At 53.6% G+C, this 26,661-nt stretch overlaps 1 protein-coding gene across 8 annotated transcripts in view; it reads left to right on the forward strand.

The window, feature by feature from the left end:
* The first annotated feature begins 8,199 nt into the window (after positions 1-8,199).
* ANK1 (ankyrin 1) overlaps positions 8,200-26,661 on the forward strand; it is an 83,580-nt gene continuing 65,118 nt past the window's right edge. For all 8 annotated transcript variants that reach the window (XM_044437570.1, XM_044437572.1, XM_044437573.1 and 5 more), the window contains exon 1: positions 8,200-8,339. In XM_044437570.1, the coding sequence (XP_044293505.1) occupies positions 8,313-8,339 (27 nt within the window). In that variant the 5' untranslated portion in view covers positions 8,200-8,312. The remainder of the gene's footprint in view (positions 8,340-26,661) is intronic.

The following is a 26,661-nucleotide window of genomic DNA, read 5'->3' on the forward strand; positions in this document are numbered from 1 at the left end:
GCCACGCTGTCGTGTAGCTGAGCCTTCTCCCCGATGGGTTAGCTCCGGACTTCCCGCTGGAATCAGAATCCTTTGCACGGGAGCACTCCAAGTCCGGTTTATGACACCAAGGCATCCCAAAGTGCAAAGGGGGCCTTCGGGGGCAGTCTCTGGGGCTCCCCCCTTGCCGAACATGGCCCTGGCCAAACCAGGGTCCCCGAGGCCGTGGGGATCTGGGCTGCATCGGAGCTCCCGACCCCAAGTCAGTGCTCTCTGGCTGATGCGCTTCTCCCGCTGCCTGCGAGGTTGCTTTTCCGAAAGTCAGGCGCCCCCTTCCTGCCGCCCGTGCACCTTCTTTGCCGATGGGCTGCGCTTTGGCAACGAGGCATTTTGCACACGCGCAGGCCTTAGAGCAGGCGCAGTGCCTGCTTCTCTGTCCTGGGGCCGAAAGCCCCGGCCTTCCCTTCCCTTGCTCCTCTCCCGGTGAGTCGCACGGCTCAGCGGCGCTCGGGACCCAGGCCGGCCCAGTCCTAGCCCGGCGCTGTGGCTCCTCCTCGGGGCAGGCGTCAGACGCAGGGCCTTGAAAGCCGCACGTAAGAAGCCTGCTGTAGGCGGAGAGCGAATACCTCCACCCCGTCCACGTGATCCTTCTGCTGGGGACCATCTGTTGTGGCCCAGCTGTGCTTTTGCTTCCTGCAGGCGCTTTGCCTCCGCTCAGGCACGCTCTTGTCCGCCAGCACATGCTGGCTTGGGATTGTGTCCTCAGCTGTCGGGCACGGGCGGCAGCCTGGCCAGGCATCCCCATCGGTTGGAAGCACCGGCAGGCACAACTGTGCCTGGGCTTTGCAGTGCAGAGGGTTTCTTTGGCTGGGGTCTGGCTTGCTGCCCCGGGCGATCCTCGCACGCCTCCAGATTATTTTAAGCCCGGCAAAGAGCACTTGAGGTTGCAACAGCGGGTCCGGGGCTCTGCCGCTCATTTTGTGGGCAACTCACCGCCATCTGGCTGCTGGTCCAAAGGCTCTGGGAGGAAGATTCGTGTTTGCTGGTTTTGTTGACGGAACTCTGAGCTTTTGCTGGCTCCGAGCAAAGCAGGCAGCAAGCAAGAGGAGCGTGATGCGTGACGCATCGTTTCTGCTGTTTGCATTTCACTGGTGGCCACCACCGGAAGCAAAGGCAGAACCGGATGGTCCCCACTGCTTTGCAGGCAGGTGGGGCTTGAGTCCCTGGATGGAGCTGAGGTCCAGAAAGGGCTGGGGCAGGACACACGGAAGGACTCTGCTTCTGTCGCCAGCATGTCCCAGTAAGGCCAGGAATGTCCTTTGCCAGAAACCCTGGAGGGGCAGCCAGATAACCCAGAGTTAAGCAGACCAAGGCTTTGACTTGGCGTAAGGTCTGGCTCGCTTTTTATGTTCCCGTGTGCAGACGGAGGAGCAGCTCTGCAGATGAGGCGCCGTAATGCCGTGGAAGCACGTCCCTGGGGCGGGGGACTAAATACGGCAGGACGTTCTGGCGAAGGCCAGGCTGAAACCCGAGGCTTAGGTGGGCTGGAGCCCCACGCCCTGCCCAGGGCTCAGTCGCTGTTCCTCACATTCCCCCAGCCAACATTTCTTTAGGGTTTTTTTAACATTTAGCCTGCATGCTGTGGCCCCTTTTAATTGTTTTTACAGATGTTTAATTCATTATGTTGTAAATGGTTTTTAATGTGTTTTTACTCTGTTAATGTCTTCTCTGTATTGTAAGCCGCCTGGGAAGGCCTCGGCAATTATAGGTGAACTATAAATACAGATTGATAGATAGATCGATCGATCGATAGGAGGCACCCCCTCCTGTCTCAGTGGCCAAGGCACGTTCCTCAGAGTCTGTCCCTGCTGAAAAGAGCCTGGCGAGGGTTAGGGTTAGGGTTGGGGTTGCTGGTGGGAACTTGGCTGTGTGGTCCCAGAAGAGTCATGTTACCCCACTCTGGAAGCTGTGGCCAAGCTGAGGAAGGTGCCCACCGGTTCCGTGCCCCACAAGAGCCTGGTGTGATGCCACACTGGGCACCCCGGGCAGTGTGGGAAATGTAACCGGTGGGCAGCTTCCAAGCCCTGCCGCTGCCACTGCTGGCAGGGAAGCTCACGGCGAGGGCGAGCCAGAACGGGTGCCCGCACGGGGACGGCACACGTACCTGGGCACGGCTGGCATGCAGCAGCCAAGGGGCTGTTGCAGACGGCCGTGCAGATTTCGGTGAAACATGGAGGGCGGGGTAAAGACACCGGCTCCCCATGTGCGTGGGGTGACACTTTAAGTGGCCACCAGATGGTGCTGTTCTATCTAAAAAGCACTCTGCGGTTGCGCTTCCACCTTGGGAGGTGCAGAACATACACGAATGAAAAGGGCACAGAGCTGTGAGTTTTGGCCGCGGGAGGCAGGGACGGGTCTGTGACTGGAATAAAGCCTGCAGATTTTGCAGACGGGCAGGTATCTTCTTGCTTTGTTGCAAATCATTCTGCTGCTTGGTTGAGTCACTCGTTCTGCTGATGGAGTCCGTGGAGGCCTCAGTCCTCTGCAGATTGAGGCAGAAGAAAAGGCTTCCAACGCCCCGGGGTACCGCAGCCACTTGGAGGCCCGTATGAGATCTTGCCCTTAAATTTTCTTGTGTTTAAAAAGAGGAAGACGGTGGAGTTACGAAGGGATATGGCAAAGCCAGCCTTGATGCCAGCTGCAAATATTGTTCATTGTTCTTGCTTCGTTCATTACTGTTGTCACCCAAAATAGGCCCTGTGGAGTGGTGCTTGGTGTGTTGGGCTGGGATGCAGGAGCTCCGGGTTTGGGTCCCTGCTCAGCCAGGAAGCTCACTCTGTGCCTTTGCGCAGGTCACAAGAGACTCAGCCCAGCCTACCTCACAGGGTTGTTGTTCAGAGGATAAAATGGAGTTACATCAGCCATCCTCCGAACCTCCTTTTTGGGGGGGTCTCTTGGAGACGGACCCCGAAGATGAACTTAGGGTTCAGGTGGATACATACAGGGCGAGCGTTTCTTTCAGATAACCTGGCCCCAGGCCGCGTAGGGCTTTGAATCAGGCCCAGACTTCAACCGGTAGCCAGCAGGGGGCCGGCGTGACGTGTTCTCCTGAGCCAGCCCCCACTGAACCGTCTTGCTGCCTTGCTTTGGATCGGCTGGGGTCTCTGGTCTGTTTCTGAAGGCAGCGCCGTGTACAGTGCATTGCAGCAATCGAGCGGTCGGCTTGCGACAGCCGTGCAGGCGTTCATTCTGCATTTCGTGAGGTCTGCCCCTCCCGGCCCCCAGTGGAACCCTCCAGCCTGTGCAGCTCCGGCACTGCGGTGGCTTCGTCCCATGCGGCCGTCGCCTTCCCTCTCTCCTCCCCGCGTATTAAGCCGTCTCCCCGTCCCCGCACGGGGCATCTCGCGAAAAGCAAGCGTGCTAACCGAGCGTGACGGAGGGGGTGGTATTAACTCCCCCTGCGCCCTCTCCAGCCCTGACAAGCAAGAAAGATGGGGTGAAAGGGGCAAGATGTATCAGACCGATCAATGGCACAGAACACTTGGAAGCGTGCGATTACAGTGGGGGGACGTAATTGATAGAACGAGGGGAATAAATCTCTCCGGAATGGAGCTTCTGCCACCCTCCAGTTGCAAACAAAAACGATTAGCGAGCCGTGCATGAAATGCTCCGCGTCTCCAGGCGGGTGCTGCCAAATCGCACGTTGCAGAGAAAACACCTTCAGCCCCCCCGCCCCCCCAGCACCCGCTACTCACTGCGTTCCTCCTCCTGAAGCAGGGGTGTTGAACCAGCCACCCCAAGGGCTGCATTCACGCTCGGAGAGGTGTGGCGAGGGGGCGCCTGCTCACTGTGGTCTTTGCCAAGGTATTCCAGATGCCTCCTATTTAAGCTCAAAGGTCCCTCTGGCAGCAAAGCCTTAGAAGAGACATCCTGGCCTTTTAGGATAGGGAAGGTGTGCAGAAGCCAAGGAAGCAGCGAGTGATCCTTGATCAGGGGAAAGGGAAAGGGTGGGGGAAGCCGCATGGCCATCTGGGGAGCCCCAGGAGGTCCGGATTGGGGCCCCAGGCAGCTGGAGTTTGGCCCAGGTCCTGATGTGGCTGTAGGGGATGGGCCCCCCTGTGTCTTTCCCTTTCACAGGGAGGAAAAGAACTGGGGAGGGGCAGGTGTAAGTGAACAAATGCCAGGAAGGGAACAGGTTAAACATCCCCAGCACCTGACCCATTTTCCAGTCACTCTGGCGGCTCCCAAAGGCTGCTTGTCATTCAGAGAATGAGGCAAACGCCCGTCTTTTGTGTAACATCCAGCTTGACTTCAGAAAAAAGGGAGCCTCCAAACCAGAATGGAGCTACTCTCTGGCTCGTGCTGTCTGTTACGTGTGCCTTTGCGGATTTGATTCCTTAAGGCTGGGTGGCTAGTGGGTTTTTGGAACCGCCATATCAAAAAGCAAATTACAGTGCAATTTGCAGAGGCACGTAGAGCGTGCGTGCGTGTGCTTTTCTTTAGGAAACTAAATGCTGCATCCAGCTCGAATTCCTTGTTTTTACGGTTTCAGGCTCCAACTCCGGTGTTCCTTTAAATGGCTCTGCTTTGACCTGTTTCCCCCTTTAATGCCTGGGACACCCTCCCTTGGCCAAAAGGAGTTAGGGCAAGGGTTCGAGTGTGCTGAGAATGGTTTTCGACCATGGTCGCCCCAAACAGGCCATATGGAAAGGGCAGGGCCTTAGAAATACTTGCAGATTAGTTTCGAAGACCCTGAACTCCCTGGAGAAGCCCCTGATGCTGGGAAGGATTGACGGCAAAAGGTGGAGGGGACACCAGAGGGTGAGGTGGCTGGATGGGGTCACTGGGGCGGTGGGTGTGGGCTTGGGCGGACTCCGGGGGATGGTGGAGGACAAGAGAGCCCGGAGGAATGTCGTCCATGGGGTCGCGATGGGTCGGGCGCGACTCTGCGACTACACAGCAAAGCCTAGTGATGTGTAAGGAACCGGCTCCCTCGACCCTGGCCCACGTTCTCACTGCCGTGAGCCGTCCTTACGCCAAGCATCTGTGTGTGTCCAGCAGGAAGCAAGTCCGGGCGAGCTTCACGGCTGGCTTGCACGCACACGTCCACTGTGCAAGGGGAGTCCTGCCTTTGCACACGTGACTTGCAGGCTTTGTGTGCTTTGCACAAATTGTGCGCTTGCCATGCTTTGCTCAAAGAAGGCGCCCACTAGTGCATCCACGGGCTTGATCTTGGCTCGGCTCACTTCCCGGCCTTCCTGAATGTGGGAAAGGGCTGGATTCCAGCCAGATCCTCTCATCCCTGCCTAAGCCGCAGGAACACTTCTGCTTCAGATCGTAGTTCTCCCTCACCCTTTGTTTATTTAGGGAACTGCTATGCCGCCCCATTCGCCGAAGCCTCGGGGCGGCTCACAAACCCTTGAGCTGATTTGGTGTTTAGTAGGGAGCATTTACCCATCACCTCTTCCCAGTGGTGCTCGAGGTGACCCGCAGCCTCTAAATTATTTCAAACAAGCTGAAACAATGTTTAAAAATCAACCAAGCTACAAGCCGCAATATGAACATCCACGGAAAGCTGTGCCCGGTAGTAATTTTGGGACATCCCATGCTCCACAGTCGCCGTGGCATCCTGCCGCCAGGGCAGTGAGAAAACCAGAGGGAGGGAAGGGGGCAGGGGGAGGGGAGTGGGGTCATTGCCAGCTCTGAACTTGCAGGGCGCTGGGGCAAGACTCCCTCTGAGGGTGCTTCTCAGTGCCGAGGTCCCCAGCTGCTTCCGCTCCTCTTCCTCTTCCTCTCTGTGGCTTCCTCTGGCATGCTGGACAGGCAGAGCGGTGGGGGCAAGGAGGCCGCGGCATTCCCTCCTCCTCTTCCCCATTGCCTGTGCCAGAGTGAGAGGCAGGGGAACAAGCAGGTTGTAATGGCAAAGAGGAGAAACATAGAAACACAGAAAACAGAGCGAGTCAGAAGGGTCCTCCCAGGCCATCTAGTCTGATCCCTGGCTCCAGCCGGCTCCTCTCAAGACATGCCCACCATGTGCATGTCCAGCCTATCCTTGAACACCCGCACCGATGGGGCCTCAATGACCTCCCGGGGAAGCCCATTCCACCCCCTCAGGGTCCTAACCATCAGGAAGGGCTTCCTGGCATCCAAATGGAAACTTGGCTCCCTGAGCTTTGCTCCGTTGGAGCGCGTCCTGCCTTCCTCTGCAGGGGAGAACAGGTCTCTGCCCCCCTCCGTGTGACACCCCCTCACATACCTGTATGTTGCCCATGAGAGCAGCATGACAGGGCCCCCAGGGCCCGAGGGAGGTGGTGGGCCCTCCCACCTGGAGCCATTCAAGAGGCAGCCGGCAGCCCTCCGAGCGAATCACAGGTGGGAGGCGTGCGTGCCGGTGGGCCAGGTACGGGAAGCAAAGGAAGGGGCTAGCCGGTGAAGGAGGAGCTGTGAGTGACGCCCTCTGGTCTGTGTGGACATGGATGGGAGTTTCTAAAATCTTTTTGGAAGAGAGAAGGAACGGGGTGCTGTCACCTGTTCTCTGAAGCTGGCTCCAAAAGATGGCTGAGCCCCACCCTGTCCCTTTCCTCAAACCTGACCCCTCAAATAGGGCATGCAACCTCCTTCTGCATCGCTTGGATTGCAGAACGAGCCTTCTGGCGGAGATGGCCGTGCTTAGCCATGGGTGTCAGCAGGCCGGCGCATGGGCCGGGCACCTTCCTTTCCCGGGAAGTGCGAGCCACAAAGGAGCCTTGCGCATCCCTCTTGTGAATTTCAGCCACGGAGAGGTGCCTCCCTTGCAGCATCCGTGGAAGAAATATCCCTGTAGATCCGGAGGAGTGGAAGGAATTTAGGGCACGCTTTGGATGTGCCTAAAGGTTTTGCTCTTTGGTCCTTCCCGCAGCTCCCTCAGTATCTAATATAGACTTGCCTTTCCCTGCCCCGGCCCTTTTTAAATGGATTATCTCCCATCATGCAGTAGAGAACAATTTCTCCCAATCTTCTTTGTGGACAAATTTTTGCAAATTGTACAGCCCAACATTTAAGCTTCTTTTCTCTAGGTCAAATATATCCACTTCCAATTTGTTTTTCTTTCTGCAACCCCACTTTGAAAAACCTTCTAGGATTTATGCGTCTATTTTCTTGTTACACTCCAAACTCCAAAAGAGTTGCTGCCTGATCTCTCCCAAATATCTTTGCTGCTATTAATTCTTGTGCCCCCTTAAATGTTTGACTTGGTGGTAAGGCTGGATGTGGAGGTGTTCAGATGTCTCTCGGGCAGAGATGTTATGAATCCTATGAATTCATTTTCTCAATGAGAACCTGGAGGTGTATCTAGGATATGGAGAATGTTAACTTTCATTTACAATCAGGTTTCTAGTCCTCATGGAAAAATGCCTATTTTTCATACAAAGCTGAGGAAGGGAATTGGTGGTCCTGAAAGCCCTTTCAATATGAGGGTGGGACTCCCCCCCCCCCCATTCTCTTCTACTGATGAAGAGCAGGTAAATTCCGCCAAGAGGCTGCCTTTTGCCATAATAAAATAAATTGGATTTGTGTGAAAGATGCATCAGTTCTCTTCAGACACGCTTTGCACTATGCTTTGCCTGGCTTTATTCAAGCCACGTTTTGGGTTCTGATGCAAATTATGCTTTGGCAGGATACCGTTGTGAGCTGAACTACCGACACCCTTATTTTGAAGCAGTTCCGCTTGAATCTGAGTTCACTGGCAAAGTCTACCTGGTGGCCAGTGCTCATAAATGTCTGAAGGGCTCCAGAGTGGGGAAGGTCAGAGTACAAGCTGGGTTCAAATCTCACATCAGCCAGAAGCAACTTTGGTGGCCAAATCGCTTACTTTCAGCCGTAACCCACGCTTTTCATGATAGATACGAAGATAATATTAGCCCGCCTTACGGGGCTCTTGTGAAGGTACTGGGATCATGCACGCAGGCTGTTCTATGGGCTTTTCAGTCGGCGCATTTGCATCCTGACTTCCTTTCGTTCTGGAAATCTTTCTTTCCCCCTGCTCTCCTGTCAGGATATTGCTGGAATCCAGAGCTCCCTCGCTTCAGCAAAGGGCTGTCCCCTGTCCCCTTAGGCCATGCCTCCCAGATAAGGCCCCCGGGCTCCTTCTGACGTGAGCTCCTCCGCTAATCTCGCCCTCCCAGAAGGCCTTCCACGCTTGGGCAGTGTGCTCCACCTGATAAAGGGATGGTGATAAGGGAGCGACACATATGTGGAGCCAGCCGGAGAAGCTGCAGGCGAGCCCAGGCTGCTGAGCGGGTAGCCAGAGAGCAGTGGCTAAGGCTGGCCGTGGGTTTCCGAAGCGAGTGACCACGATGCCTGACTTCCTGCGGTCCTGCTGGGTGAGTGTCCCGGCCGGGGGCTTCCACTTCCCGGCAGCTGGGTTTTGCGGCGCGTGTATTAGGGTCGGGCGGGAAGGAGGCAGGGTTGATTTATAGCAGCGAGAACATCCTCTGAGTGTGGAGCCCTCTGCAGCCCACGGGCTGCACGAGGGGTCATCGATGAGCTTGGGGAAGCACCAAAAGTTTGCAGCAGCATAAAAAATGGGGGGGGGGGACCCTGAAGGGGAAGGCACCCACACACAAATGGGGGACACTCAGTGGGCATGCACTGGCGATGGACTGGCTATTGGAGAACAGGGAGTGGAAATGGAATGGAGTTCCTTGAAGAGCACGTGGCTGGCTGGGACCAAGAACAGGAGCTCTCCATTCTATGTATGTATTTCTTTTCTGCACTGTCCAGGAGCCAAAGCTCCTTGGGCAGTTCACAAGACTGTTGGCTGAGGAACCGTTACAGTTGTTCAAAAGCCAAGAACAGAATTCGTCTTTCCTCTGGTCAAACAGATCTTGTAGGCTTCCTTAGTAGTTCAAAGTCCTGCAAGACCTGTTTGACCAGAGGTGAAACAGTGAGATATCTTCCACACACCCCACTGTTGTGGGGTGGTGATGTGACTGTATCCCACTCTGCTGATCCCCAGCTTCAGACCAGCCTCCCCCAAGAGGGGCTGCTTTTTACCCCATTGGATTCCAGATGTGACTATAACTCTGGAAGGAGAAGTAGATTGCAGCCACCAGTGTTTTTACGGCAGGGAAATGCTGCATGCAGAGGAGAGAGTTTGGCGTCCTCTGGAGAGATGTGGAAGGCTTCTGACCAAAGAGCAGGCACAGGACATGGCTGAAAGGAGAAATTCCCCTGTCTGGCTTTGCTTTTGGATCCTTTTGGATGGTTGACTGCCTCCACGGAGCAATTTCTGGGACTTCCGCAGATTGCATCAGACGGTTCTCTCGTTCTGCACCATCTTCGTCCAGAGCATCTTGGCGAAGCGGGTGTGAATTTGTCTTGCTTCCACCAGCCTGAAAAAGCTGAGTGGAAACAGACTGGGGGAATTGATGCTCTGCTAGTAGACCTTCTCTGGGTGGCGCGAAGGGATGGCTTCTAAAGGCTCAGCCCCAACGGTCCCACTCTGTGATGGCTTCCTCTCTGGTTTGCAGCTGGCGGTGGGATGCTGGAAGGAATTCCTGTCAGAGCTTTCCCCGAGGCATTTCGCAGCCGGGAGCAGAGACTCCAGATGGCCGTGCCAGAATTAAAGGGGGGGCCCAGTCCACCGGGGAGCACTGGGTGTTCTTGCACGATCCCCATTGCTCAGGAGCTCTTCCGCAGTGGGCCAGGCTGGCGGCATCGCTCCCTTCGCGGTGGATGCAGGCTCCTGGGCAGCCGTCACGCTTCCCCTCTTGATAGGCTGCCTGTCAGAATCATTTGCTGTTGCTCCGGTTAGCAAAAGTAGAACAACCTTTGCTAACCGGAGGGAAGCAAGTCTTGGCACTGCACTTGGAGAAACTCCCTCGTGTTCGACAGTCAGACAGGCTGTCTCTGGGGATGATGGGCTCCTTTTGCTGGAGATACTGAAACAGGGACTGGATCGGCATCTGTCACGATGCTGTGAGTCTTGTTGGATCGAGCAGGTAGTTGGGCTCGGGATGAGCGCAGGAGCACCGTTTGGGATCGCGGTGCTTCTCCGGACTTTGTTCGGTGCTCATCTTCGGCCTGATTTCTATCTGCGTTTGCGGCTTCCCCGTGCTGGGGAGATTCCTGCGCTCATGTCCCCTCCATAGGCGAAAGCGGGACTGATTCCGCCGACTGGGCAGATTTGCAGGAATCAAACTTGGGATCAGAAAGGAGATGGACACAAACTTGTGTTTGACAGTTTGTACGCATTTTAGCAGATACTTGCTTGCAGGCAGAACCGCGAGTGCGGCAGGATCGCTTCCTCGGTGAGCAAAATGAGCCCCAGCTCCTGCTCTAGGGGCGCCTCGATGCTTCCCAAGGCCGCTTCCAGCCGTGCCCAAATGCATGCTGCCGGACGCCGTGTGCTTTCTACCCAGGGTCAGCTCCTCCCTGGCATATATCTCTGCCCCACCCCCGGGGCGATTTCAGCAGTCCTCCTGAGGGAGCCCCTGACAAGGAAGATCAAGTGCGAGGAGGGCCCTTTTGTTGTGGCCCCCAACTCTGGAGTAAACTTCCAAGGGAGGCTCACCCGGCACACATGGTGCTCTTTCTAGCACCGGGTGCAGGCCTTATTATCCCAGGAAGTCTCCCAGAATTTTTAGTTTCAGTCTGTTTAAAATCCTGTATTGTTTTTTAGATCTTTGTACTGCTGCTACATTTTATTCTAGTACTCAGTTTGATTTTATACTGGGGTTTTAACTATTGAATTTGTAGTACTGTATTTTATCTTTTAAATTGTTTGAACTGCCCAGGGAGCTTCGGCTACTGGCAGGGGGGAAAGTAATAAAAATAAATATGCCATTGAAAAGGGCAAAAGGGCATGTTTTCGTCTTGCTTTATGCTTTTGGCAAGTTAACAGCACTGCATGTACGTAGATCTGTGTATGTCCCGGCCAGTTTGGTATGAAATTGTTCTAGATCACAAATGTTTATCCCATAATAGATATGATAGTTTTTAAGTTACTCCAAGACTCTTTGCTCTTTTTGCAGTTGCTCTTCTGGAAAAGGGTTCCAGTGTTAGAGCAACATTTTTTTACTGACTTTCAGAACCCACCTCCTCACCCGAATCCCTCCATAACCCTAATTATAATCCTATTATTTTCTACAAGTCTTCTGTATGTGTGAATTACAATTTTACTGTGTGCAATATCCTTTTATATAGACTTTCTCACATCCTCCTCTGAGGTTGGATTGAGGCATAGTAATTTTTTAGATGTGTTCTAAAGTCAACCCTCCCCACCTCAGAGCCCGTGAGATGGACTGAACTACAACCCCCATCGTCCAGTGGTCATATTGGCTGGGGATGGTAGGAGTTGTAGTTTGGTGCATCAGTGGGGCTCTGAGTTGGGTGAAGCTGGTTTAGTGAGGCCCAAGATTGCTGCATGGAGCAATTCACAGGATGGCTGCAGAGCTGGGGGAGAAAACCCACCATTAGCCCAGAAGTCCTTATCAGGGGCTCATAGCAGCAAAACTTGCTGGGAGGCCCAGGAGAAGGTTCTGCATTTTTAAATTCTGCATAGAGTTTTACAAAACTTTAGAAGAATGCACCTACCAATGGGAAGGCAGCTATAGCGACACTGTTGCAATAATTAATTTGACGTGATTTGATTAATTAAATTTATAACTCACTTTCCACTGAAATATTGCTCAGTGCATCTGACAGTAAAATAGGCATAAAAGAACAAACCTTGGGCGCTGCAAGTCTTTCCGTTTCAAGTGCTGAACAGACAGTTCTCTGCCTCCTCCACCTTTTCAGCACTTCTGTTAGTGCAGATTTGCACATTTCCCCTTCAGTTACTTTCCAACCCTTAAATTAGCAGAAATGTCCTCTTTGCTTACTTCCCAGCCATTACATTTGCCTATTGGACTGTGGGACTCGGTACAACTTTCAGCCAACCGCACTAGCTGCAAGGAATAATTGACCAGGAAAAGGTGGGAGAAAGGCTGAAAACTGCAGTTGTGCTTTTGGGGGGGGGGGGGGTTGAATGGCCTGGAAAGCAACTGATAAAATAGTTCTCCATCTGTTTACTTGGAAGTAATCGGTACTTTACTTGCCTGTACTGTGTAGCAACCTTGACTCCCAGTCAAGTGTACACAAAATTTGCAAAAACCGGGTGGGCACAAAGCTGATTTCCAGGTGCTTTGGACTCCAGATCCCAGTGTTTGTGGTCATACAGACAGGGGCTTATGGGAGTTGAACTCCAAAACACCTGGGGATCTTTGCTCAGCCTCTCCCAACCATTCTGAACAGGCAAAATCTGATTAGATATTTGGAAAAGAGTCCATTTATTCTTCCTTCCTATGGGAGTTTAGACATGACGGCAGCATGCAGAGAGCTGAAAGACCCCCCCCCACCTCATCTTATCTTACATATAGGATCACACCTTTGTTAACTTACACAAGATCCAAGTTTTAAAAACTGGTAAAGAGAAAAGCAAATCTGCTAGTTTCTGTTTCTTGCAATTTCTCATCGATCTACTCTTAAATTTGGTTCACTCTGATCTTCAGGTATATTTGTATGCCTCTGTTTTCCGATCTTAAATTCATTTTGTCTCAATCACTGGCGATGGTTTTCTTTAAACGTTTCCATGACATTTTGTATGGATTTTTGTATACGTTTCTCTAGATGCATTTTTGGTATGCAACTTTACTTAATATGCATATTTTGCAAGTGTTTTTCCTAGCATGGCACACTTTTGAGTGTTGTTTTCATTAATATATACTTCTGTTCATACACTTGCTTCTAAATTGTGCATATAACTTGGTGTATTTTGTTGGAGACCTTCACTGCAAAATTTGGAGCATGGCGAATTTCAAAAGACCGGTTTCGGCTTGTGTATTGGTTCAAAAGTGTGAATTAGGTAGATTCGCATTGAAATGCAAACTGAATGAATTCCTCTTAAAACCCCTAAAAATGCATATATTCATATGGATTTATGAAATAATTAATTTTTGAAGGTTCCCTTCCTAAGCCATGAGAATAAAAAGTCCATTCTTTTCCTTTTCTGCCATATATGCATAGCAATCCTCTCAATATATATTTAGATGTTACTCTCTTCTTATATTTTATCATTGTTATTACTATTATTGTTCTCTCATATTTTAACTATTGCATTTCATTTTCATTTTGCCTGTTTTTCCCTGTGTGCCCTTTTGAGAACAATGTGCTCATGAGTGCCCATATCAATTCAGTAGTAAAATAATGACTCACTCATGGCCCTCCTTTCCCCCAGGGCACTCTCCCTGAGCCACCAGTTTGCCCTCACAACAACCCTGCAGGGTAGGCTGTCTGCATGAGCATAACCCGCCCAAGGTCACCCCGCGAGCTTCATGGCTGGGTGAGCTTTCGAACTTGCGTCTCCCCAGTTCTGCTTCACCGTCTTGGCTTGCACTGGAGTTGGCCGCATAAGAGGGCTGGCTGGCTTTAGGGCTGACTTGCTGTAAGCCGCTCAGGCCAGCCAAAACCCTTGGCAGGTTCTCAGCGGGTAAGACCTTGATGGCACCTTTTGCGGGCTTGGCAGTCCCACTTCATCAGGCCCTCTGGTCTGCCTGAGCGGGTGCTACTCTGGCTCGGGCCACCTTTAAAGGGTGACACAGCAGCTGCGACACTTCAGCTCCAGGGATTTCGCTCCAGCTGCCCTGAGGCTTTTGTATGGGACAGGATAGAAATGCCCCAGATAAACTGGCAGTGGCCTGAGCATTTTGGGGCTCTGCCTTGGAAGAACCCAGGCACGCACGGACATACACCACAGCTCGCCTCCGGCCTCCGTTCCCTTCCTCCTCCTTGCCCTCCTTCTCAGGCACGTCTTCCTTTCTTCCACTCCTGCTTCGGATCCAGTTATTGATCTGTGGTGAGAGCGATGTGGTGCCTTCCATTTGCCACCTCCAAAATAGCTTTGTTGTCAGGGGAGCAGGTGGGGCCGCGTCAGGGGAGTTTGGAGCAGACGCTCCTTATCAAAGTGGAGGAGCCCGGAGTGGGAGGGCGGCTGGCGCACACATCTCGCCATGCTGCTCGGGACTGATTAGACAGGCCTTAGCCAGGCGCCCTCCAGCTGTGTGGGAATCCAGTGCCCATCATGCCCAGCCAGAATCCCGAGTGGCCTCCTCCCAGGCGAGCTTTTCATCCCAGCAAAATGGACCGTGTTCCCTCCATCCCCAAGAGCCGGATCGCAAACCACTTGGGTGTACGAGCAGCGAATGTCTGGGCCGCCACATCTGTGCACGCAGTGGGTCAAAGAGGCTTCCGCTCTGTATGGGGCAACTGAGGCTCTGTGGGGTGTCCTGCTGGTGTGGCAGGTCAGTGTCCTACCCCTTGGCCATGCACTGCTTGGACGGTCTCTCTCGCAGCCACTGCATGCAGAGAGCTCTCGGTGAAGGAAGACGGCTATTTTAAAGCACCAGTTCTGCACTCTGCTGCCCGAGCTCCTCCAGCATTTGTGTCAAACGGCGGCGAGGGAGCTTGTATTTCTGGAAATGGCTCTTCCCTGGCCATCGGGCCCCCATGCCAGTAACTGCTGCCTGGCTCATTTAAAAATTCATTTTTCCTATTAAAGTTGCTAAAAGCAGGACTCTGGATCCCAGTGAAGGGCCAGAAACAAGCAGGGGAAGACTTCCGTTGGCAGTTGAGAAGGCATGGAGGAAGCCAGGAGACTGGGAGTAAATCCCTCTGGCTTGGACGGTGCCCCAAATTTAATGAAGAATTCCTATTATGGTTTGGAAATTTAACAAAATACACGTATGATGCATCTGCTTGCACTCATTTCTTCTTCCACTTATCTTTGCCTCTTCTCACTGCCGGGTGGAGATGGACGGGTCTGTCGGCATCAGCTGTTTTCCCATCTTACATTTGGTTTGCCCGAATCCCCGGCAGTGCGTTTCTCTAAAAGTCTGCGTGGCCACTTGTATGCGTTTCCATCTGATTTCTTTGCACACATGCAGTTTTGCACAGGATTTTGCTCAGTGTGCAGCTTTTTGCCAGCTTTCTTCTGAATATAATGTCCCTTTCAACATAATTCGCATCAGTGCATGCATTTTTAAGGAATACATGTTTTGTTTGGAGAACTCCAAGGCTGATTTTGGAGATGTGGGAATTTCAAAGGAGAACTGAGTTTTGGTGTGCAAATTGGGTTGAAAGTGCAGCTTTGGCATACTTGCATCAAAATGAAAACCAAACCGATTTCACCCCATCCCTATTATTAGACTGAAATTGTAAAGTCCTTGGGGCAGAGCAGCCAAGAATCTGTACGGTGGTCTCTGCATGCAGTTTTGTTTGCTTCCATTACTCCATGACCTGCTAAACACATTTATGATACACAAGTTAAATAGCCCTTGCCTAAGCTGCTGATGAGAAATAAAAGTCAGCCATTGACTGAGATTTGCAGGGTGCTTCAGGGTCTGGAAGTGGAGTGGAGGAACTGAGACCAGCACATTCAGCTTAGGGAAAAAACCTGCAGCGCCGGACGCTGAAAAGCTTGGCAAGACCTGTGCTGGCACTTTGCGATGCGATGCATCACTAAAAGCCACGCCAGAGTGTATTGGTGGCTGCGGGTGCAGAGACTCTGTTTTGCCATTAGAGGGAAGTGTTGGGTTTTTTTGCTCTTGGAGAAAAGAGCATGGAAGCTTAAATGCTGAGATCCGAATGCAACTCGCAGACTGCAGAAGCAAGCTGCTTTTCCCAGGCTTGGGCCTGGTTTTCCGTCTCCACATTGAGAGCAGTGTTGTCATAACTGGTGTGCTGAGCCGCTGCTAGCCAGGAGCTGGTCTGCGTCCTTACTCTGTAACCATTTCCTGGGGCTTGGAATACCTTCGCCTTCACTTTTAGGTTGGAGTTTGTGGGCTAATGTAAAGACTACATTACAGGGCCTTTCAGGGACAGAATCAGGGTCCAAGGGAGAAGTGATTCTGGGCATGAGAGTTGTGGCGTTTCGAAGCAGTGTAAGTTGTACAGAACTGTTGGTGTTCATGGAGGCCCCAAACTTTGCTTCCTCCTGTAGTATCTGGCAAGCAGATGTGGACAAACTGGAAAAGGTTCCGAGGAGGGCAACAGGGATGATCTGGGGCCTGGAAAAAAAGCCCCGTGGGGAGAGACTGGAAGAACTGGGCATATTTAGCCTAGAGAAGAGAAGACTGAGGAGAGATCTGATAGCGCTTTTCAAATATTTGGAAGGCTGCCACACTGAGGAGGGCCAAGATCTCTTCTCGGTCATCTCAGAGTGCAGGACACGGAATAATAGGCTCAAGTTACAGGAAGCCGGGTTCTGGCTGGACACCAGGAAGCACTTCCTGACAGTTTGAGTAACACGACAATGGAGCCATTCCTTAGGGAGGCTGTGGGCTCTCCCACACAAGAGGCATTCGACGTGCCGCTGGACAGTCAGCTGTCTGTTGGGGGTGCTTGACCTTGGAGTCCTGCACCAAGCAGTGGGTGGGGCCTGATGCCTTCTTGGCCCCTTCCTAATCTGCAAGTCCTTGATCCATGACCATGCCCGTCCCAGGGCCACCACACGGGGCCGTCCCCTCCCTCTTCTCCATGCCTTTTGCTGCAGCTGCCAGGAGAAACGTGGCCACATTTAGCAGGCCATCGCTGCACCAATCTTGGGGCTTGGGGCAGCCTTCTCGTGTCGAGTAATTTCTGGGTGCGTTGCACGACAAGCCAGCATGGTCAATGGCCAAACCTTTCCCAACGGGTTCCCTCCAGGGGTGCAGGAGCGCAGCTCCCACCACCCCCAGTCAATGGGGTGGCTGGGGATGCTGGGAGTTTGAGTTTGCCACGTCCGCCCAAGTTTAGGGGAAGCAAGACGAAGGAGTCTGGAGCCTTTGAACTCTGTGGATGCGCTGGTGCCAAGTGGCTTGTCTTTTTGCTGCAGTTGCGGGGCGGGGGGGGGGGGGGGGCATCCGCAAGCATTTTCAGCGCTGTGCCGGGCGTCTCGGAGCTGATAAATTTGTCTGGTTCGTGAAAGAGGGTGGCGTTCTCCAGGAATATCCCTTATCATTTCAGTGCAGAGTTATTAGGGCTGGGTCGCGATGCCAGAGCGATGGCATCTGTCTGAACGACAAGGAAAGGCATCTGTGACATCTGTGGCAGAGAAGTCCTCTCCTGAACGAGCCCCGTCTGGGGCTTTTACGGCTTCCCTTGTTCCAAAACCAAGGCGTGTGAAATGCAGCCCTTGTCATTTGCAGGTGACTGGGAGCTCGAACGGCTGGGCCGGGCTCCGGGCACTGTTTACGGCTGCTGCCGCCACTGCTGCTGTGCCGTTATGAATAGGCTGCTTCTGGTTTTTCAGGGTTTTCTTTAAAGAACAAGTTTTAACTACAAGCGTCCCCTCCCCTCCACCCACCCGCCAACCCCCTCCCAACTCCAGATTTGCAAGCAGATTCTCTGCACCAGGCGCTGCAGGTGGGAGAGAAGAAAGGGATCAACATAGAAAGGGAAAATGGGGGGAAAGGGGAGAAAGGGGAGGCCCTTTTCACTTGCCTTTTGGATGTGCTGCATTCCAGTTATCAGTTTATTCTTTCACCTACAGATAAGGTCCTTTCAGAGGAGGCCTTTGATGTTAGTAAGATCCCAAAAGGAGACATTTGGAGCATCCCCTCAAGAATTGCGGGGAGCGATGTCTGCCTCCCCTTCAGGCAATCCTGGTTTTCCAGGTACATTTTTCCTGGTGTGCTTTCTGCAAGCAGGGAAAAGGAGAGCAGTGGAAACCCAGCTTTGAAGTCACTTTCCTGACCTCAGGTCTGGGAATCCGAAGTATTCTGAGACCCCCCAAGAGCTCTCTGGGGCCCATAGGATCACTCTCTTAGTCTGCAGTCACCCATCTCATGGAATTCTGGGGGAACGTTCAGCCACCATTGTCTTCAACGTGGCGGTCTCTCGGGTTTCCCTGCTTCTTACCTCTTTGCTCGCATAGTTTTTCCATTGGTATTACTAGAAGGCTCATCTGGACTTTCAAGGATGTTAAGTCCAATAGTCTGAACTTGGACTCTTTTTGGTAGCTTAACATGGGATATCTTTTCATGGGTTCCTGGAACTAGAAGATCCTAATCAATTTCAGATTTTCCAAGTTCTACCTGTGACCTGGCAAAATTTTTATTTATGTCATTCAGTCCCAGCATTATTCCAAGGGTTGCGCATTGGAGTTCACCCCCCCAACACACACACACATTTTGTCCTCACAACAACCAGGTGTGGTAGGTTAGGCTGAGGAAGAGAAATATGGGCCCAAAGCCCGCAAGGACTTGGCAGGGTGGACTAGGACCGGCCCTCCCAGTCCTAGTCTCCCACGCTGGGGTGGGCAAGATCTCTAGCCTGGAGGGGCCACATTGCCTCTGGACCCCGTCTCTGCTCTTCCCAAACTGGCTGCCCAGGTACTGGCAAAACTTTTGCCTGGAAACTGGGGTGTGGGGTGGGGGCGCACCCCAAGGAGAAAAGCACATGCAGAGCTCAGCAATGCGCACAAATCTGATGGTGGGGGGGACACCAGGGGCGTCTGCATTGCCCAGTGATGCTGGTGGGAATGTTTGTCCTCCCCATTTAGCTCTCAGCTCCCCAGTGCCCTCCACTGGACCAGTGTGTGGTTTTTTAATGGAAAGTTGGCACTGATATGTGCCAAGAAAGAGCTGAGCGCTCAACTCCACCGTGCATCCAGCTTCAGCGGCTTCTTTTACTGGTTCCTTGGGTGCCCCGTCTCTCGGAGAAGGGGGCCCCTGGAGCTGGGGTGGCTCTGAAGGGTTCATCTTTGAGCTGGTGCCCCCACAGTGTGGGAGAGGCTGGCCTCCTGGGGCAGGACCCCTGTTGAGTCCGAACCCGTTGAGTCTGGAAGCATGCCAAGGTCCCCAGCTGCAAGCCCGGCATCTCCGCTTGTCTGGAAGCTGAGAGCTAACACCAGCAGTGTAGTCAAACAGGCGTTGCAGGTTTTTGAGCAGAAAAAACTTGCATAACCTGTTTACTGGGACAAAAAACAGGGCTGTGATGCCCACACCATGAGGGGCAATTCTTTTGTCCCTCTGAACTGGCCTCCCTCTCCATGTGGCCGGGCTTTTCTTTCTCGGCTCCTGACCGTTTCTGGACTTGTAAGACAAGCCCCTGCTCTAATCCTAGAATGCCTGCTTTTCTTGAGAGTTTATGCTGAGGGATTTAGTTCCAAAAGCTTTTTGGATACTCAGATATTCTGTCCTCTAGAGAGGTGGAAGGACCTGTTTGCCTCTTAAATATCCTCAGGGGATTTTAGTACTGGGTTTGATTGGATTTTGTTGTCCTTTGTTCACCAGATGATGTGAATGTACACAACAAAAAGCAAGGCCTCAGTGGAATTACAAGGCAAACATGGTCCTCTTCCTCTAAAGCATAAGACTGCAGCACATGGATCTGATGAAGTTTGCCTGGTTTACCTTACCCCCTGCAGAAGTCAGGAAGAAAAGTCAATGAGGCAGTACAACCTAATGGTTAGAGCAGGGCTCCCAAACATGGAACAAAGGGGAGCCCCAATGTGGTGACAGTAGACAACTGTTACATGTTTTGCTTCCATTTTTAATACATATACATGGATTTGTATGAAATGCATATAAATTTCTAGCAATTCCACTTATTAATACACTGTATTTCTACCCTACCTTCTTTTCCCTCTTGTGAGGAACCTAAGGCAGCTACATTGCTCCAGTTTATCGTACAACAACCCTGTGAGGTAGGTTGGGCTAAGACTTAGCAGACCAAATGTGAATATCCATTTGAAACTGATATCTATAAGTCACCCATTCCTATATAGAAAGTGCTACAAGGTCCTCAATCCTCAAGGTCCTCATATAGAAGATGTTTGTTTATCCGTCCAGGGTTGTAATATCAGCCCATTCACTGTCAAGAGAATGCAGAATGTTTGCTGACCGTTTGTTAACTTCTACAAAGAGGTTAACCATTTCAAGGGTTTTGTGCACCAGAGAATAGTAAAGACTGTTCCAATACAAATTTTACCTGTGTAAGACCCTCCTCCTGGAAGGACGGACGGACCAGAAAATCGGGTTTGAGAACGCACTGCTGCCCTGCACCACCAACCAGGAGCTGAGTTAGACTCTGGCAAATGCAAGACATGTTGCAGGGCTGATCGACGTGCAACTATCGATTTTGCTAGATAAAGGACTTCCTGTCACCCAGCAATACCAACAGGTAGACACCGAAGTGGTGATCCATGGATTAGGCATTCTGAGGCACTGCCCACACCATCTCTCAAATCCCCAGATCTCTCAAATCCCCAGATCTCTCAAATCCCCAAATTTCACGGGTCTGCCAAAGCTGGCAACTACTGGTTTTACTGGGACCACAAAGACGCAGGGTCAGCCCCCAACTCTGTCATAAGGTCAGCACCGAAGTCTCACCGAAAAGAGGAACAGTATTCCCAAACAAGGGGTCACGTATCTGCAGGAAAGATGGATTTGCTTGTTGACACTGATCTGTGAATTTCAATAGAAAGTCAAAGCATCTCGCATAGTAAGGCAGCCCTGGCCAGGTGGCATTGGCCTTGGTTCCTCTGCTGCCAAGGTGCCAAATACAGGTGCACCCCTCTCTCTTGGGGATTCTTTAACCTGGACTCGGATTGAGGACTACCCTCCGTAAAATAGGACACACGGCCACAGCTACTCCTGGCTCGAGCTGGCAAGTGGGAGACCCGCCACAAAGGCCAAGGTGCGTTCGCGATTGCGCAAACGGCTTTTCAAAGGTGGGGCGCAGGTGAGCCCTGCTCGCCCCCCCCCGTCCAGACCCCCTGCGGAGCGCGATGCGTGGGGCTTGGGTGTCCGTGGGATCGTCCGCAGGGACGTGCTCCCACAAGCCCCTCCAGCGGGTCGCGCTTCCCCGGCTCTGCCCCTGGGCAGGGAGGAGCAGGGCCGCCTGGCTCGCTGCCCTCCATCCCCTGGCAGCGGCGCATCTCGGCGCAGGCTTGTTTGCTCGCGAGGAGAGCCGGCCGCTCCCCTGTGGGGCCGGCAGCTGCAGCGCTTCTGGCCCACACCCCCAAGGGCTGGCAGCCACCCGCTTGTTGCTGGGAGGCAGCGGTTAAATATCCCTGCCTGGCATAATGATGGGGAGAGAAGGAAAGGAACAGTCCATTAGCAACCGGCTCAGCCCGCAGCGGCTGCAGCCGCAGCAGCGAAAGCGCCTGTATTTTTAGCCGGGATGCAAGGCAACTTTCTGGCTCGCCCAAAGGGGGGGAATAGCTGAGGAAGGAAGGGGGGAGCGCGCGCGAGCCGCCGGCTCAGGTTTCAGCTCGAGCGCTGGGCTATGGCAGCTCGGCAGGGCAGGTCCGGCCCAGACGCCGCTGTGAGTATGCACCGCGCCTCCCGTGGGCGGAATCCGCGCCCCCTCGCCCCCCGCCGCCGGCCCGCGCCCGCCCCGGCGAGCGCCTTCCTGCGCAACAGGCCGGCGGAAGCAGTTCAGCCGTGGTGCGCGCGCGCGCTCGTCTCTGCCGGGTCCGGGAGCCCGTCGGGGCGGCGTGCAGGCGGCTCTCCTCCGGCCTCGCCGCCTCTCCTCGCGGGCCGCTGGAGCAGGGGAGTCTTGCCTCCCGGCCGTGGGCCACAGGGCAGTGCCGAGGCTCGGGGATACAGGCTGGGCGAGCAGGAGGGCCGGGGTGGCTTGCGGACCCCCCGCTGCTTCCGCATGGAAAAGACCCCTCAGCTCTTCCTTCCCCTGCACGTTCAGGCCGCCCCTGGGATCCTGCCTGCCTCCACCGTCCCTCCCATGCCCGGCGGGAGACGGGTCTCTCGCGGGGGCGGAAAACCCGGCGCTGCTTGGCAACCCGGAGCGAGCGCGCCGACGGGGCGTGCCCAGGTGGTCCCAGCCTCTCCGCCGCCCGAGCCGCCCGCCGGAAGGAGAGGGAGCCCTCACGCAGCACGACCAACCCGGAGATGTTGCGGGAATCTCCCTCTTAGTTTGCGCTGGTGGGACAGAGCGACCTGCCCTTCGCCCCGCATTCTCTGGCATGCTCAGGCATCTCCTGGAAGGGCAGGATCCGTGGCTTCTTGCCCATGTTTTGGAGATCCTTGGAGGCAACCGGAGAGCTTCTGGCAGCTTCTGAGTGACTCCGAAGCGGAGAGGCTGAGCTCTCCCTCTGCTTTGTGCGCACCAGGGGAGCGGCTGCTGGCGAGCAGGGCCAGCCCCAGATGCAGGGAATGGAGGGTGGTGTTTGGGCAGGGCAGGGCAGGGCGCGGCCCCTCTCGCACCTTTGTGCAGCTCCGTCCTGCAAGCCCCGCCCCGGCGCGCCCCCCCCCCGCTCCTCACCGGTGGCGTTCCGGGCGCGCCCGGGTGCTCTTCTCCCACCGCCCTGCTGCCGCCCGGCGACACAGGCTCTCTCTCGCCGCCTGCGTTGATCTTGTCCATTAAAGCCAGGCTTTCACCAAAGCCCAAATTAAGGGGGGCTTTAGGGTGGATCCAGGCCCGATGCACTTTTCGAAAAAAAATGTAAATAACTCTGGGAGTTCCTGAGTTGGAGGGGGCTGGAGGAGGGAGTTCACCCTGGGATGCAGAAGCATCCTCTGGCCTGCAGGGCCCCCGGGGGGGGGGGCAATTCTGCCCCTCCCTCATAAACTGGCTTCCTGTCCTAGAGATGGCCAGACTGTTTGCCAGCCTAGTCCAGTCTTGCCTGATCTGACTGGCAGCTCTTTCTAAGGCCCTTTCTAAGGCCCTTTCTAAGACAAAGGCCTTCTTCACCATCACCACACTGATTTGATATCCCACCTTTTCCCCTCTTGTGAGGAAGTCAAGGCAGCTTACCTAGCTCCATCTATCCTCTCAACAACAGCCCTGTGAGGTAGCTTGGGCTGAGAGTCCGTGACTGGCCCAAAGTCACGCAGTGGGTTTCCTGGCTGAGTGGGGCCTAGAGCCTGGATCCCCCCACCCCCAGCCCGGCAAGCACTCCAAGCTACGCAGGCTCTCCAGGACTTGATTTCTTTTACACCACAAAAGGGCTGTACAACTCAGTGGCTTTAGGCCTTTTTCCTTTCTCCTGCAGAACCTCTTCTGGTTAGCATAGATCATACTGAGTCAAATGGTCTGATTTCCTAGACACAAGAGTTCATTGCCAGCTGCATGATCTGTACATGCCATGGACTTCCCCTGCAACCTTGTGCGTGCAGACCCTAGTGCTGTGCTCTTGAGCTACGGTGCTACGCTGCCTGGATATCCAGTGCATGGCGGGTGGTCTAGGAATATTTTAAATAAAGTGCATGGATAAGTTATGCTCCATCCCTAGATGGGGGAGTGTTTGGTTGGCTCATTCTGGAACGGGGTCAGTATCACCCTCTTTCTGATCCTTGGCTGCTCCTTGGTGTGAGTCTGTTCTGCCTTTGCACATTTCACTGTGGAAGGCTTGTTTGCTAGGATGGTGGAGTTGCTGCTCCAGGACTAGGCAGCAGTGGGGAGACAGTTCTTCTGCACAGCTTGGTGTCTGTCCACACGACCCTTTTAGGTCTGCCATGCCAAAGTCCGTGGGCGGCTGCATGGGCGTTGCATATCCCAGAAATGCGGGACACTGACTCAGACGGCAAGCTCAGTGTTTTCTGCACTGGCTGGGAGCAGTTTTCTGAGGACTCACGCAGGGGGACTTTCCCAGCCCAACCCGGGGCCTGAACTTGGCACTTTTGGTTTAACCGCTGAGCTGCACTTGGACCTGTTGGTGGTGGGGAGGGGCAAGGAGACGGTTTCCAACTCCTCCGAGGTTGTGTAAGGTCCATTCCATTCACAAATCTCCCTGTGCCCTGCCTTGGCAGCGTTTGCCGTCCTCGCTTCGTTGCTGGTCTCCCCTCTGCTGGACTCGGGGCCTCCCGCTTCTGCCCAAGGCCCGCACAGGAAGTGCCCGGTTAATTATAGTGCCTCGGTTGCCTCCCCTTCCCGGGCACCTGCCCGCTCCAGTTTTGAGAAATCTGCGGAGGCAGCCGAGCGGGATCTCCATTCCTGAAGACTTATGCAAGACTGCAGATCTGGTTGACTAAGCTCGGGCCAGTTAAGTTGCAAAAGGCTGCCCCGCGTCCCCTCTCAGGGCTAAAGAGCCGGCTGTGAGATCGACTCACAGTCCGATGCTACCTCTAAAAGGAGGACACAAGGAAGGAAGGAAGGAAGGAAGGAAGGAAGGAAGGAAGGAAGGAAGGAAGGAAAAGAAAGACGGCTTTCTTCTCAGGTTTCTGGATATCCTACACTATAGAGTACAGGCCTCTACTTGAAAGCAGCCTCTCTTTGAAGGACTTTGCCATCCGGGTCTGTTTAAAGACAAAGAATTCTGAGCAGGGAGAGGTCAGGGCCTGGTTAGCACCTGTGCAACAGATGGAGCCGGTATCTAGCCTGTTTGGGCAGTCTTCTCGCTAGGGGGATATGGATTGTGCCTTGTTGTCCTTTCATCCTTTGGATGATATGCAATTTGTTGTCCTTTCATCCTCCTCCTCAGCAGCGCATCAGTGACCACTGTTTGCTTCTGGCGGCACGCAAGCATTTTGCTTTGGTCACACGGTCATCCGATCAAACACTGGTTTGCACGGAGCTGCTGCCCCGAAAGTAAAACAAAGCCCCCGTAACACAGAGACCGACGCAGGGTGACCTGTACATGCGGCGGCAATGCTTCCGCCCGTCCCGCTTTGACAGAAAGCCCAGTCGCGTGTTTCCATCCTAGGACGTCACGCAGTAAGTCTGCAGGGCCGAGGCCTCGCCAGTCCTTTCAAAAAGCTGCTCTCACTTCTCGCCCGCTGGCCACGTGGAGCAGGGGTGTATATTGATAATTTGCTCCTTGCTCATGGACAAAGGGGCGGAGCAAGGCATGACCAGCTGGCGAAACCTCTTGTCCTCCAAGCTTGCCGAGTGTTTTCGACCAGTCTGTGGAGAAGTAGAGCGAGCACTGATGAATCAGCAAAAAGGATGCTTATCGCCAGAAAAGGGAGCACAGTGATTGGCGTAACGTGTACACATGATAATTTATGTGGATCAATCCAAATGCAAAGCTCATGGTTGCTGTTACTACATTGCATGTATTCCCTCTTCCTCTGGCAAGGAACCTGGAGCAGCTCACAAGGTTTCCCCCTCCCCTTTTTATTCTCACAACAACAGTCCTGTGAGGTAGGTTAGGCTGAGAGTCTGTGATGGAATCCAAGTCACCCAGTGAGTTTCAGGGGCTGAACGGGGACTAGAGGCTGGGTCCCCTGAGCTCTGCCATGCTGGCATTATGTAAAGGTTGCAAGGTCCCTTTCCTCACGGTGTGGAAGGCTGGTGCCCACCGGTTCTGTCTGATGCCCAGGCGCTCTTGGAGGGTAACTGCAAAGCCCTTGTGCCCCCACAAGCCCTGCTTGAACTGGATTGATAGCTCGACAAGTTCAGGACTCTCCCTGCAAACCTTCGTTCCTCCCTCTTTCAACATTCAGCATTTATGGTAGGTGGTGGCACATTAAAATATACATACTCTAAATGAATATATCTTGACTACAAAGGATATTCTTACAGCATTAATGATGGCAGGCACAGGGTTGGTCTTTTCACTGCCACACAGGCGAAATATGTCTTTCAAGCTATGCAACTTGGGCTAATCAGAGTCTCTAAGGGTTATTAGTAGGATAAATTGCAGGGCTACCCCCAATTTGCTAGCCTGAGCCCTTTGGAACAAGGGAAAAATCGGGCTCTGTTATAAAGCCATACTGATTTGCAGGGAGTGGGGTGAACTGTGACCTTCCAAGTTTTGTCATTTGGACACTGATGTTGGAATGTAAGTCTCGAACCTGCCCTTCGATGTCTGGAACGAAAATGCTCAATGGACTAGCACCGGACTCCTGTCACCTGCTGCCCGGCTGGCTCTATGCATGAATCCAATTAGTTGAAACGAATATGCCAAGTGCTCTGGTGCAGTGGCTGCCAGATAATCTCCTCGTCGACAGCCAGGGGTCCCGGCAAAGCGAGTCAGGTGCTGCAGGCAGCTGCTAAGCCACGCTTGGCGAACGTTTGACCTCGCGTAAGACGGGCCGTAAATGGAATTGTGGAGGGGCCAGGGGCTCGTGCATTCGGGTTGGCAGTTTTGGCGCCGGAAACGTTGTGAGCCTCGTTCAGCACCGAGGGCCAAATTCGATTCCGGGAAAGCTCATGGGTGCTCTTTCCAGCAGTGGCTGAAGCCAGGGCAGCTTTGGGTCTTCCAGCCAAGATCAGAGCATTAGGGGAAGTGTGTGAACCGCTTGTAATGGGGAAAAGGGCACACAAAACCAGGAAAGCACCCAATGATCGGTGGCGGGGAAAGGATGTGGGGGCAGAGCAAGGGGGCCGGGGCACTTGAGGATTTGCAGAGAGGCCTCTTGGCTCTCCAGAAGGTCCCGCTTTGGCCCCAGGACCTGGGGTTCTGCCCCAGGACCTAGAGACACTGTTTATCGCTCGTTTCTACTGATACTCTTTAATCACACCCCAGCCCTGCTTTCCTGTTCGCATTAATGGGATCTCAAGCACTATTACCTGGTGCCTGAGAGTCACTGGCCAAGAATGATCGATCTGCAAAGTCCTGGTGGACACAATAATGGCTTGTTCTTTCCTGCCGCCCAGAAGAAAGTGTTGCTGTGGGAGGCTGATCAGAAATGGGATCGGCAGTGCAGCTTTGAGGCAGGAGGTTTTGGGGAAGTGCCTCTGACTTGACAGCCAGTGGGGCTGGGCTCCAGCAAACTCAGA

This window comes from Varanus komodoensis, unplaced genomic scaffold (assembly GCF_004798865.1).
Source record: "Varanus komodoensis strain SLA01 unplaced genomic scaffold, ASM479886v1 scaffold30, whole genome shotgun sequence".
Classification (NCBI taxonomy): domain Eukaryota; kingdom Metazoa; phylum Chordata; class Lepidosauria; order Squamata; family Varanidae; genus Varanus; species Varanus komodoensis.